The 12,873-nt window shown below is 44.6% G+C and overlaps 1 protein-coding gene and 1 pseudogene across 1 annotated transcript; one reads left to right on the top strand and one right to left on the bottom strand.

Moving 5' to 3' along the window:
- Positions 1-8,132: 8,132 nt before the first annotated feature.
- Positions 8,133-9,014, bottom strand: LOC111911634 (uncharacterized). Its single transcript, XM_023907389.1, has one exon. It carries the CDS (start codon positions 9,012-9,014, stop codon positions 8,133-8,135), a length of 882 nt encoding a protein of 293 aa, XP_023763157.1.
- Positions 9,015-10,991: 1,977 nt separating this feature from the next.
- LOC111911645 (anthocyanidin 3-O-glucosyltransferase 2-like) lies at positions 10,992-12,619 on the top strand (annotated as a pseudogene).
- The last annotated feature ends 254 nt before the right edge of the window (positions 12,620-12,873 follow it).

The following is a 12,873-nucleotide window of genomic DNA, read 5'->3' as shown; positions in this document are numbered from 1 at the left end:
CTGCATCCTGGAAGTTAGGATGGTATGTGTTAGAGACCTGGTTAAGGTCGGTATCCTGGTATATAGGATGATGCTATGCTAGTGACCGGTTAGGTCGGTATCGTGGTTAGGATGTTGTTATTTTATGTGATATGTTGGATCGGTTTGATTAGTTGTGAGATGTTATATGATTATATGTTTATGTGCACATGGTTGTTGGACTGGGGTTGGGTTGAGGCGGGTCCTGCTTTGTGCTGTAGGCCAAGATACCCAGGGCAGATCGGTTAGACCGAAGGCCCGACGAGCGGTCCGGATAGGCTGAAGGCCCCAAGAGGGCGGAGCAGACGTACCGAGGCTCGGAGAGTGGACTAGATAGTCTGAAGGCCCGATGCGGGCGGACCAGTCATATTGTACACTCAGAGAGTGGACCAGGTGGACTGAAGGCCCGGTACGGGCGAACCAGTCACACTGTAGACTCGGAGAGAGTGGACCGGGTGGACTGAAGGCCTGGTGCAGGCGGACCAGTCACACTGTAGACTCGATATGTACGGCTTTTCTGTTTACGATATCATATATTATGTGTATGGTATTGTGGTTGGTATTTTGGGGGTAACTCACTTAGCTTTCGGGCTTACAGTTTACGTGTGTTGTTTCAGGTACTTCAAGAGATCGTGGCAAGGCGAAGGCGTGATCGTACCGCTCCTCATGTTTTATGATATGGTTCTGGGAGATACTCTGATGTTTAAACTAATTTGAAAATGCGATGTATGAACTTAATGGTTTTGAATAAACTAAAATGTTTTAATTTGGCTCAATTTTTATGGGTGTTACAAGTTGGTATCAGAGCCTTGGTTTGAGTAAATTGGAGGAACATACGTGTGAATCCAGTCTCAAATCAAGGAGGGATTTTCAAAATGGTTTTCAAAAGGTTTTCAAAATAAGTAAAGGAGGATGCACTGTGTACGATCAGCCAGAGCTAGTAAGTAGAACCCAAAATACCATACAAGTTATTTGATTATGTGATATGTTAGAACAGCATGCTAGTATTAGGCTAGGGATCTTCAGAAATTGCATGATAGAATTGCCTGATTATATGATGCCTGCTAGCCTAGGTTTTTCCTTATATGAGATATTCAGCTTTCCTCTAGGAGTGAGGATTGAGTGGGGTGTACATGGTTAGAGTGTTGTGGTGATACTTGAAACAAATATGGGTAGGTGTGGAATGTAGTATGGGCCTGTACTACTGAAAGCACAGGTTCCATACGCGTATCAAGGTAGTCACAACTCTCTAGGGTGTCGGTTATGAGAGAGTCCCCCGGGCGGGTATGTGATGTGTCTAAGGGTCTTGTTGGTGTATTGCAGTATGGCGATTACAAGACGTTTTGGGGCAGGATCTGGTTCGGGATCGGGATCAGGAGAAGGTGGTCAGGATGGACCAGTACCACTTGAGGTCATTGGTCAGATGAGTACGGATGAGTTGGATGCCAGGATTCGCGAGATCCTGCATGATGAGGTTGCTGCCATGTTCAGGGTTGAGTTGCCAGAGATGTTTGGTTCCATCAAGACCGCCATGGTTGAGTATTTTGATGAGCGCTATGCAGCTCTTGTAGAGACAGCGGCCGCGGCAGCTGCAGCGACTGTGGCAGCGGCAGAGGGAGGAGCCAGTCGGGGCTTTCAGTATCGGGACTTCGATAATACGAAGCCCCCTACCTTTGATGGAGTTCAGGATCCTATCATTGCTATGAGATGGTTGTCGGACGTGGAGGGCTGTTTCTTCATGTGTTCATGCCCTGCGGATCAGAGGGTGAGATGTGCTCTAAACCTTTTGAGGCTTGGGGCGAAGGATTGGTGGAGGTTGACTACGGGATCTTATTCTGATGCGCAGCGGGCCACGGTTACTTGGGATCAGTTTTGGGAGATGTTCAGTACTCGCTATGTTCCGCAGGTTGAGAGAGAGAGGTTGGCTCATGAGTTCCTGGAGCTGAAGCAGGATTCAGAGTTGGTGACGGAGATCTCCAGGATGTTTACTGAGAGGGCGATGTTTTGCCCGGAGTTTGCTTCGGAGCAGGCTCAGATGTCCCGATATCTGAGTATGCTCAAGAGGGACATCAGATAGTTTGTGTCCACGTAGAGGTGTGTTACCTTGTTAGAGCTGCAGGAGGCCGCCAGGTGGCGGGAGTTAGAGATGGAGTTGCAGTTACGAGAACAGAGGCAGTCCCCGGTGCAGTCGTAGCCGGCGCCGAAACGGTCCAGAACCGTTGACTCTAGGGTTGGAGGTCAGAGCAGCCACATTTGTGAGAAGTGTGGGAAGGGTCATACCGGAGTTTTCCGATCCGGTGGTGCGTGTCGCAAGTGCAGGAGAGATGGACATTATGCAAGGGATTGTCGTCAGTCGGCCCCAGTGCACGATATGAGGATTTGTTATCATTGTCATCAGGTTGGACACATGAGGGCCAACTGTCCACAACTTTTTTCTAGGCCAGTGCAATTTCCAGCACCGGCCACTTTGAGGACTACTGGCGGGGGCCAGGGTGGAGCGGAGCCTCCGAGGGCTCAGGGGCACGCTTTTCAGCTCACAGCAGAGGAGGTCAGGGCAGAGCCGGATGCGGTTGCGGGTATATTTTCGTTTCGTTGTTGTCTGGTTATCTTGTTATTTTGTGGTGTTGTATTTTATTCGTCGTTCTGCGTGTTTCATGGTTTTGTTAAAGTTATAGTAGTCAGGAGTTGTAAGTGGTTAGCATCCAAGGGATTGTTGGTCAGAATTTGGTTGTATGGTCTTGTTGTCGGTTACAACAATTGCGATTTGAGAAGTGTTCAGTAGAGAGTCGAAATCCCTTAGAGTTTGAGATGTATGATGCCGGAGGAGTGATTTTGTGAAGGCCGCTCGTTGCAAGGGAAATAAGTTCATGGATAACTAGGGTTATGCAAAAAACCGCACAAACCGCCCGCACCGCACCAAAACGCACCGCATAATGCAGTTTAGAATTTCGTGGTGCGGTTTGCGGTTCATCATTTTATCAAACCGCACTATGCGGTGTGGTTTGCAGTTTGTATTTATAAAACTGTGGTTCAAACCACACCGCACCGCATGTTATATATATACTTTTGTTTTCTTTACTTTGTTATAACTTAATATCATGATTTAGAAACGATGTATATAAATATATTTCTTACAATAACCAAATATCTATAACGTAACATTAAATCACTATTAGATCAAGATCCCATGGTTTACAAGAATATAACAACTATAATGGCAAAGTATTAAGCAATAACAATGACACTTACAAAACCATAGTAGCATGAATCACAATTTATTAAAAACGATTTAACTCGAAAATTGTATTTGTTTTTATAAAATGAAAGCAATCAATTTTTTTAACCCGGTCAGGTTTTTGGTTTTTTGATAGATTTAATGTTGAACAACTCATCAAACCGCACAAACCGCAACTAAACCGCATAAACCGCCCACATCAAACCACACACCATCACACGGTTTTGAACATCTGTGGTGCGGTTTGCGGTTTCTAAAATCTTCAAACCGCATATGTGGTGCGGTTTGTGGTTTTGACTCGAAACCACACCAAACCGCACCGCGCACACCCCTAGATAAGAGGAGTATGTTGAGTAGGGATGACTGATTTATGACGGATGAGTCGCTGGTGGTTGGAAGTCAGTGCTCTAAGTAGAGGAGATTGGAAAATTCTCAGGAGGATCGATAAGCGTTAGAGTTTGATTAGTTGTTTGGGACCCAACAGTGTTTCAGTCAGCCAAAAGTGTGGGCTGGCATGAGTAAGTGACAGACCGATGGGGCGGAGTACAGACCAAGGATTTCGGAAATGGTGATTGGTTGTTGTGAGGCCTAGGGTTAGGCCGGGATCTGAGTATATGGAATGGAGTTAGAGTTCGGAACCCCTAGAGGGCTAGAACAGTATGTATGGGAGAGACTCCCAGGAGGAATAGTTCGGGATGATGTATGATAGTATGAGCGGTCCAGGGAGACTGAAGGCCGGCGGGCGTACAAGTCAGGCCGAAGGCTCGGGGGACGGTCCAGACAGGCTGAAGGCCCTGGAGGGCGGTCCAGACATGCTGAAGGTTCTGAGAGTGGTCCAGATTGGCTGAAGGCCTGGTAAGGCGGTCCAGTCATGCTGAAGACTCTGTAAGTGTTGATAGATCTGTATGCGGAAAGTGATTTGCATATGTTGTTGTGCAATAGCAAGCAATGGTTCTGGCCTCAAGTATTAATCATGTTAGTGGAAGGCAGTGCATGGACCCGAGAGTCCTTGCGAACAGATTCAGAGCATGTGCGATGCATGGAGTAGCGGTTACTCTACAAGGGATAGTGTAGAGTGGAGTGTGAGCACCGTGGCACTTGTCTGAAGTGGCAAGGTTGGCAAGTAGATTACCTTGGATAAGGAAAGGGTAGGGTATGTAGCTCCGAGAGGGAGTGTTGGTTCACGGAAGTGAAAGCAGTAGTGAAAATGGATGATTGAAAGTATTTCAATTATGGTTAGTGAGCATGGTAATTGTGCCAGTAGTATGCAAGCACATCCAGGTATGGTGTGATCATAGGTTATGTATTAGTGGTAATTCATCTTGGGGATGTCTGGAGGTATCGTCAATGTTTCGGGTTTTTCCAGCCCGAGGATGTTAGAGCAGGTTTAGCATGTGTATGTGATTGCAGAGGAGAGCTCATGGGAGTTGCTCACGAGCTGAAGGATGTGTCATCCTGTCGTCACGGAAAGAAAATAGTTGGATTCGGAAAGGAAGCGGGATAAGTCCCAGCAGTAAATTCGATGAAGTTATGACAAGCGAGGAAAGGGATAGCAGTTGGTACCGGGTCAGGACCCGGTGGTTTAAAATGGTATCTAGTTTTCGCAGGTGGTGAATGAATGCGTAAGACGGAAGTATGGTAGTGTCTTCAGGTGGCACTTATTTGATGAGTGTTGTCATAAGGGAAAAGAAGTCGGTGGCCTGCTTGAAGCAGTTATCAGGACCCTGCAAGGGAAGAGATGGATTTTAGGGATTCGATAGCAGTGTTGAAGGAATCTGGGCCGGTTTGAGATTAGTGGATGCATTGTCGGAAGTATCGTCTGGAAGTTCGTATTGCCGCAGGCTTCGAGGACGAAACCTAATTTAAGTGGGGGAGAATTGTAACATCCCAAGTTCGGAAGCAAGAAGTTGGAGGGTGCTAAGTGAAAATAAAGGAAGGGACTCGGCGAGTAGGTCTCTTAACTCGCCGAGTCGAAGCGGGTGCATGGCACGGGGTTAAGTGGCCTGACTCGGCGAGTCGGCGGCTGGACTCGACGAGTCAGTGCTGGTCGAGGAAAAACTCTAATCTTCGGGGTTGCACCCTATTTAAAGGACTTAATGTCCTTCCCTCAGCTCCCTTAGCCCCCTTTGAGATCCAGAAACCCTAGAATCGTGAGTGAAAGCCATTTGAAGAAAATTGGAGCATTTTTAAGTGTTTTGTGAAGAGATCTTGAAGATCAAGAAGCTTGGATCAAGGAGATTTGTGGAGTTCAAATGACTCTTCAGTAGGAGGTCATTTTTGAGGTAAGGAATCATTATCCTTGGCCTTCTCCTTTCTAGTTCCATTTTCATGAAGCTTGAGGGTTTTGTTGGAGAAATATTGTTGAGATCTTGAAGCATGAGTTAGATCTGGAGTTGAAACTCCAGATCTGAGTTCTATATGGGTCATTGATGCAGAAACCTTTCTAGTTGCTATGAAAAAGCCTTTCCCCAAGAGTTAAGTCCCTTTCTAGCGTGGTTTTTGCTATTATGGGGCAAGAAGCTCGTAAAGGTAGCAACTTTATGTTGCTAATGGACCTTAGAGACCCAGGTCTATTGTTTGGAGCAAAGGAGTAGCTCTGTGATTCGAGATTATGAGAATGCACGTATGGACTCGGCGAGTCTAGGAGATGACTCGGCGAGTCAGGCTAGAGATCCGACTTTGAGTCGCGTAGTAACTCGTCGAGTCGCATGTGTGACTCGGCGAGTCTTATGAAGATGAGCTTGGATGCGACGAGTTGGCAGAACAACTCAGCGAGTCTGTTGAAGATTGCCTTGGACTCGGCGAGTCTGTTCTTGGACTCGGCGAGTCTGGTTGTGGAACCCTAGCCTTTGTTGGTTAAGTCGTGTCTCAGTGAGTTGAGGGACAACTCAGTGAGTTGAGCAGGATGGGACTTGAAGATTGTTGGACTTGACGAGTCTTGGGGTGACTCGGCAAGTTGAGTCGTGATTGGGAGTTTCTGAGTATAGGGACTCGACGAGTCAACGCGGTGACTCGACGAGTAGGGTCAACCAGGAAGGTTGACTTTGACTTTGACCAAAGGTTGACCGGTTGACTTCCAGGGGCATTTTGGTAATTATTGGTATTTATTGAATTTGGTTATTTGGTAATGTTCAGTGGTGGAGTTCGTGTCGGTGGTCGGAGCAGCGTAATCTTATTCTTCAGTCGGCAGTTGCAGGTTAGTTATCCTCACTATATGAACAGGGTCTAAGGCACCAAGGCCGGCCCTTTATCGGATGGAAATCCGGGTAGTTGTTGTTATGTTATTGCTTTGTTATGTCTGCATCCTGGTAGTTAGGATGGTATGTGTTAGAGACCTGGTTAAGGTCGGTATCCTGGTATATAGGATGATGATATGCTAGTGACCGGTTAGGTTAGTATCCTGGTTAAGATGTTGCTATGTTATGTGATATGCTGGATCGGTTTGATTAGTTGTGAGATGTTATATGTTTATATGTTTATGTGCACATGGTTGTTGGACTGGGGTTGGGTGGAGGCGGGTCCTGCTTTGTGCTGTAGGCCTACATACCCAGGGCGGACCGGTTAGATCGAAGGCCCGGCGAGCGGTCCGGATAGGCTGAAGGCCCCAAGAGGGCGGACCAGATGTGTCGAGGCTCGAAGAGTGGACCAGACAGTCTGAAGGTCCGGTGCGGGCGGACCAGTCATACTGTAGACTCAGAGAGTGGACCAGGTGGACTGAAGGCCCGGTGCGAGCGGACCAGTGACACTTAAGACTCGGAGAGAGAGAGTGGACTGGGTGTATTGAAGGCCTGGTGCAGGCGGATCAGTCACACTGTAGACTCGATATGTATGGTTGTTTTGCTTACGATATGATATGTTATGTGTATGGTATTGTGGTTGGTATTTTGGTGGTAACTCACTAAGCTTTCGGACTTACAATTTCAGTGTATTGTTTCAGGTACTTCAAGAGATCGTGGCAAGGCGAAGGCGTGATCGTATCGCTCCTCATGTTTTATGATATGGTTCTGGGAGATACTCTGATGTTTTAAACTAATTTGAAAACGAGATGTATGAACTTAATGGTTTTGAATGAACTAAAATGTTTTAATTTGGCTCAATTTGGGGTAGGATCGTAGGTGGGATCGTAAGATCGTACGTAGGATCGGGATCCGATACATTCCCTTGATTTTTTTTTGCAAATGAATTTTTTTTTGCAAATGAATTTTTTTTACCACTTTATGTTTTTTTTACCATTTACCAATTTACCGTTTATCATTTTGTGTTGTGATTTATGACTGATATTTTGAAGTTTTTATAGCTTTTGAACGAAAAGTTGAATATTTGAAATATTTTTCATGATTAAAATTTATTAATTAAAATTATATTTTATTTTGTAGGATCTTAAAATCTCGATCCCGATTTTACGATCCAAAAAACGATCATATGTAGGATCCCGATCTTGACAACATTTGTTTCAAGGATTGACATCTTGAAAAAAAAAACTTATATAATTAAAAAATTAAAAACCCATCTTTAATAAGAAATCTAGAAAGTACCAACTACTTTGGATCTATGACACTTCTTAAATATGACTCTTCTTGTTTTCCAAAATCCAACCCAAATTTTATTTGATATGAAAAGGAATAAACATATAATTATTGGTTGGTCCCATTACTTTTTTAGGCTGCAGGATGTGGTGCGGTTTCAGTCAGTGTGGTTTTGCCACATAAGCAACGAACACCGCCCCTGGTGTGGTTCAAACCGCAGTGCGGCAAAAAATAGTCGCGGCTTTTTATTGGGTGTAGATTTTTTTTTGGAACCGGCAAATATTTATTATTTATTATAAAAAGACCCCGCCTAACAAGGTGCTAGGGGGCGAGAGAACATAGTAAAGGAAGAATTACAAACAACATATGGGGTTAACACACCATTCTATCCACTGCATAGAGCATTGACTCCTCCTATACTTAGACCATATGAATACATTAGATTTTATCAGATCGACGACTTTGGCTGGCGAGGGCCTAATCTTCTTGAAAATCCAGTCGCATCTAGCCTTCCAAATATGCCATATGGTTCCATAACAAATGTTGACTAAGCATCTCCTTTTCTTTGGACACGACCCCCATTGGGTTGTGAATTTCACCAAATCATGCATGTTGCAAAATTGGTAACCAGGTATGCCACACCATTGGAATACCCATTCCCAGACTTTGGCTACCATTGGGCATTGAAGAAGGACATGAGCAACATCTTCATCTTTATCTTCACAGAAGGTACACGTGGGGGATGTGACTTGAATACCCCTTTTGATGAAGGCGCAAGCAGTTGGGATTCGATCAAGGTAGGCTCTCCACATAAAGCAATTAACCTTTAAGGGTACGTCGTGTGTCCAGGTTATTGCTACTTCACCAGGTTGCATGTCTCTCCGGTCGATTCGCAGTCTAAGGTCTTCCACATGAAATACGCCATCATTGGAGAGCTTACAAACCCACTTATCATTTCTTGTCCCTAATTGAATATTACTCACCCTATTAAGAAGCAAGTCGGCTTCACGAATCTGCTCAGGTGAGGTGATAGAAGCCTTCCAGTTCCAGACCAAGCCTCCAGGGAGAATCCTTTCGTTGACCATGCAGTGTTTGTGTCGCTCCAGTTTGTACATTTCAGGGAAGGAAGCTTTTAAGGTCATATTTCCAGTCCACCTGTCATGCCAAAACATTGTTTTTTCTCCTGTACCAACCTCCTTTAGAATTACATCTTCTATATTAATTCCAACTTTCATCAGCTCTCCTCGGGCTTGAGTTATGTTCTTCCATACCCCCGTAATTGATTGCTTAGACATATAGTCTGCTGGCTTATTTTTAAGATTGTGGATACCTTCGATGACTTTACTCCATAGGCACGTGTTTTCAACTCTCAGCCTCCACCACCATTTCGTTATTAGAGAAAGGTTGAGAGCCTTTAACGAACCCAATCCCATGCCGCCATTTTCTTTGGGTGTTGTCACCTTTCCCCGTGAGACCCAATTGATCTTCCTTGAATCCTCCGACCCACCCCATAGAAACCGTCTTCATATTTTTTCCAGAGCCTTTAGGATACCTGCGGGAGCAATAAACAGAGAGAAATAGAATGTTGGGAGGTTACCAAGGACAACTTTAGTAAGAGTTAGACGCCCCCTAGGGACAGATTTTTTGATTTTCAAGCGCTTAGTCTTAATTGAAAATTTTCAATCACTGGTTTCCAATATTTTTTTAACTTCATGTTCGCCCCAACTGGAACCCCCAAGTAAGTGAAAGGAAGATTTGCAGGTTCACATCCTAGAGGTCTAGCAAGAGATAGGACTTCTTGCGAGTCAACTCCAATTCCAAAAACTCGTGACTTTTTAAAGTTGACTTTGAGCCCAGATGATACATAGAAGCATCGAAGTATTCGAGCAAGGTTCTTGATGTTCTCTTCACTCCAATCCCCCACGAAGAGTGCGTCGTCTGCGTAGAACAGATGCGACACAGTCAAGTCACTGTTCGGTATTTTTTTCCCCTGAAGATACCTTTTCCGCATGCCTCTTTCATAGCAATATTTAGGCCCTCCATTGCTATTATGAACAGGAATGACGATAAGAGATCGCCTTGTCTAATTCTCCGATTAAATCCAAATTCGTTTGTTGGGGAACCATTGACAAGAATCGAAGCCCGTGATGATCTTAGGCAGCCTTGAATCCAACCTCTCCATTTTTCACCGAATCCCATTTGCATCTGAATATGGTCAAGAAAACCCCAGTTAACTGAATCAAAGGCTTTGTTAAGATCTACCTTAAACAACAACATCTTTTCTTTCGACTTCTTAGCCCATGAACAAAGTTCATTGATTATTAGGGGCCCGTCCAGGATATTCCTGCCCTTAACGAACGCTGTCTGAACATTGCCAATACACGCACCAATCACCTTCTTCAGTCTAATGGATAGGGCTTTTGCAATTATCTTATATATGCTACCAATTAGGCTTATGGGACGGAAGTCGCCAACTGTAAGCGGGTCTTTTGTCTTAGGGACAAGAGTGAGGAATGAGGCATTGCAACCCTTTTCTATCCTTCCAGTACTCTCGAAGTGTTTGTCAGCACTAACTATATCGTCTTTTAATAACTCCCAATATCTCTTTATGAATTTGAATGAGAACCCATCGGGACCGGGGGATTTCTCACTACCACACGACCATATAGCTCCTTTTATCTCCTCGACAGTGAATGGGACTTCAAGACTTGCACTTGATGCAGGATCCAGAGAGGAGAAGTTAAGGTTGAAGAACTTGGGTCTTAAGGGCCACTTCTCTTGGAACTTAATATGATAAAACCTGAAGATCTCCGATTTGATAGTTTCTGCCTCCGTAGTCCATACCCCATCAATTAGTAACCCTGCAATATTGTTTTTTTTCTCTTTTTGTTATTAACGAATCCATGGAAATTAAAGTTTTTCTCTTTTTGTGATTGGGTGGGGAGAAATTAAAGTTTTTATTTAATTTTTTTTTAAATAAAGTGTAACACCACTCCTTGGGTGTGGCAAGGAACCACATTTTTGTTGGAAAAATGACGTGACGTTTACGTGGCAACCAAAGAAATGCGGTTACAATGACACTATACCTTCCAGCCTTACTGCTGCTGCGCATGTGATTATTCTTGGAAGTTTCAATTTAGTTTATCGGCTAACACTGGTGACAACTCACAGTCTTACCTCTGGGCCCATTTCGCTCGAAGGAAATAAAATATATCAGCGAGCTACTCAGCTACAGGGAGTAAAAGCCATAGATAAAAATATTGCTTCATTCGTCTTCTTTCAAACCAAAAGAAATGACGACTACAGTAACACAACTCGTATTCATTCCTGCGCCAGTAATCGGTCATATCAGATCAACAATCGATCTCGCAAAACTACTTGTGAATCGAGATCAAAGGCTCTCCATAACCGTTCTTGTCATAAACCCACCTTCCGGCTCACGATCTGGCTCAGTTATCACCACCTACATCGAATCTTTAACCAAGAAACCCATCGAACGCATTCACTTCATCGAACTCCCACAAGACGAAACGCTACCAGAACGTGATCCAAAAGCTCCCATGACTTTCGTCAATAATTTCATAAACAGCCATCGGAAATACGTGAGAGACACTGTAAGCAACATGATAAGTCAAACGGGTTCTTGTCGGGTAGCTGGATTCGTCGTCGATATGCTCTGCACAGGGATGATAGATGTGGCAAACGAGTTCAATGTTCCGACCTACATATTCTTCACCTCTAACGCTGCTTATCTTGGCTTTCAGTTCCATATCCAAACCCTATGTGATGATCACAACAAAGATGTTCTCGAGTTGAGCAACTCCGATGTCAAGATACAGGTTCCGGGTTTCATGAATCCAGTTCCGACGAAAGTCTTTCCTTCAGGGTTCGATACTAAGGAAGGGTTGGATTATGTTCTATTGATTACACGAAACTTCAGAAAGGCCAAAGCAATCATTGTTAACACATTCTTGGAATTAGAAACACGCCCAATCGAGTCGTTGTCTACCGACAGCAGGATACCGTCTGTGTATCCGGTAGGACCTGTACTGAACCTAGAAGACGGTGCCGGAACACCGCCGGAAAGTGACGTCATCAGCTGGTTGGACAATCAACCACCTTCCTCGGTTGTTTTCTTGTGTTTTGGGAGTCTGGGATGTTTTGATGAAGTCCAAGTGAAGGAGATTGCATATGCTTTAGAGCGAAGCGGGCGTTCTTTCTTGTGGTCACTACGTCAACCTCCTTCGCTGGAGCAGACATCAAGAGCTCCCGGAGATTACGAGGATCCCGGAGTGGTATTGCCGGAAGGGTTTCTGCAGCGTACTGCTTCAATCGGGAAAGTGATCGGGTGGGCTCCACAGGCGGCGGTGCTAGCTCACTGTGCAGTTGGGGGGTTCGTGTCGCACTGTGGGTGGAACTCTTTGTTGGAGAGTTTGTGGTTTGGTGTACCGGTGGCAACATGGCCGATTTACGCCGAGCAGCAGATGAATGCGTTTGGAATGGTGGTGGAGATGGGATTGGCGGTGGAGATCAAGCTGGATTATAAGAAGGATTTGTTTGATGGGAAGAGCAATATTGTCACGGCGGAGGAGATAGAGAGCGGGATAAGGCGGCTGATGGAGGATGACGATGTAAGAGAAAAGATAAAAGAGATGGGAAAAAGAGCAAAGCGACTGTTAAAGAGGGAGGTTCGTCTTACGCTTCTGTTCGTTGTCTCATTGACAATTTTAGAAGTAACATCACATAGTTTGAGTCATTTTTATTTTTTAGAATTAAATTTATGACTTTTTATGTGTACATAAAAGAGTGATATTGGAAGCAAGATACTCGTGTTTTATAATCTTATGCTCAGAGGTATTCTCATGGGTGAGAAGGGAGTGATATAATTGTGTTCACTAGTGAAATGGTAGTGAAGAAGAGAGATTGTAGAGAGAGATGGACACAAATAAATGTTCTACAAGAGAGAGATTGCACAGAGATATACCACGCCACAAGACACTCACCCTACCAAAGGGCTTCTAACCCAATGCTATCCGGTGTTGCCATATCTCCTTGAGGTTGAGTGTTCAAGTCTCATCGTGGACATAGGTGGAT

Source organism: Lactuca sativa, chromosome 3 (genome assembly GCF_002870075.4).
Source record: "Lactuca sativa cultivar Salinas chromosome 3, Lsat_Salinas_v11, whole genome shotgun sequence".
Classification (NCBI taxonomy): domain Eukaryota; kingdom Viridiplantae; phylum Streptophyta; class Magnoliopsida; order Asterales; family Asteraceae; genus Lactuca; species Lactuca sativa.
Note: the sequence above shows the minus strand (reverse complement) of the source record. Positions and strands in the feature narration are given on the sequence as shown.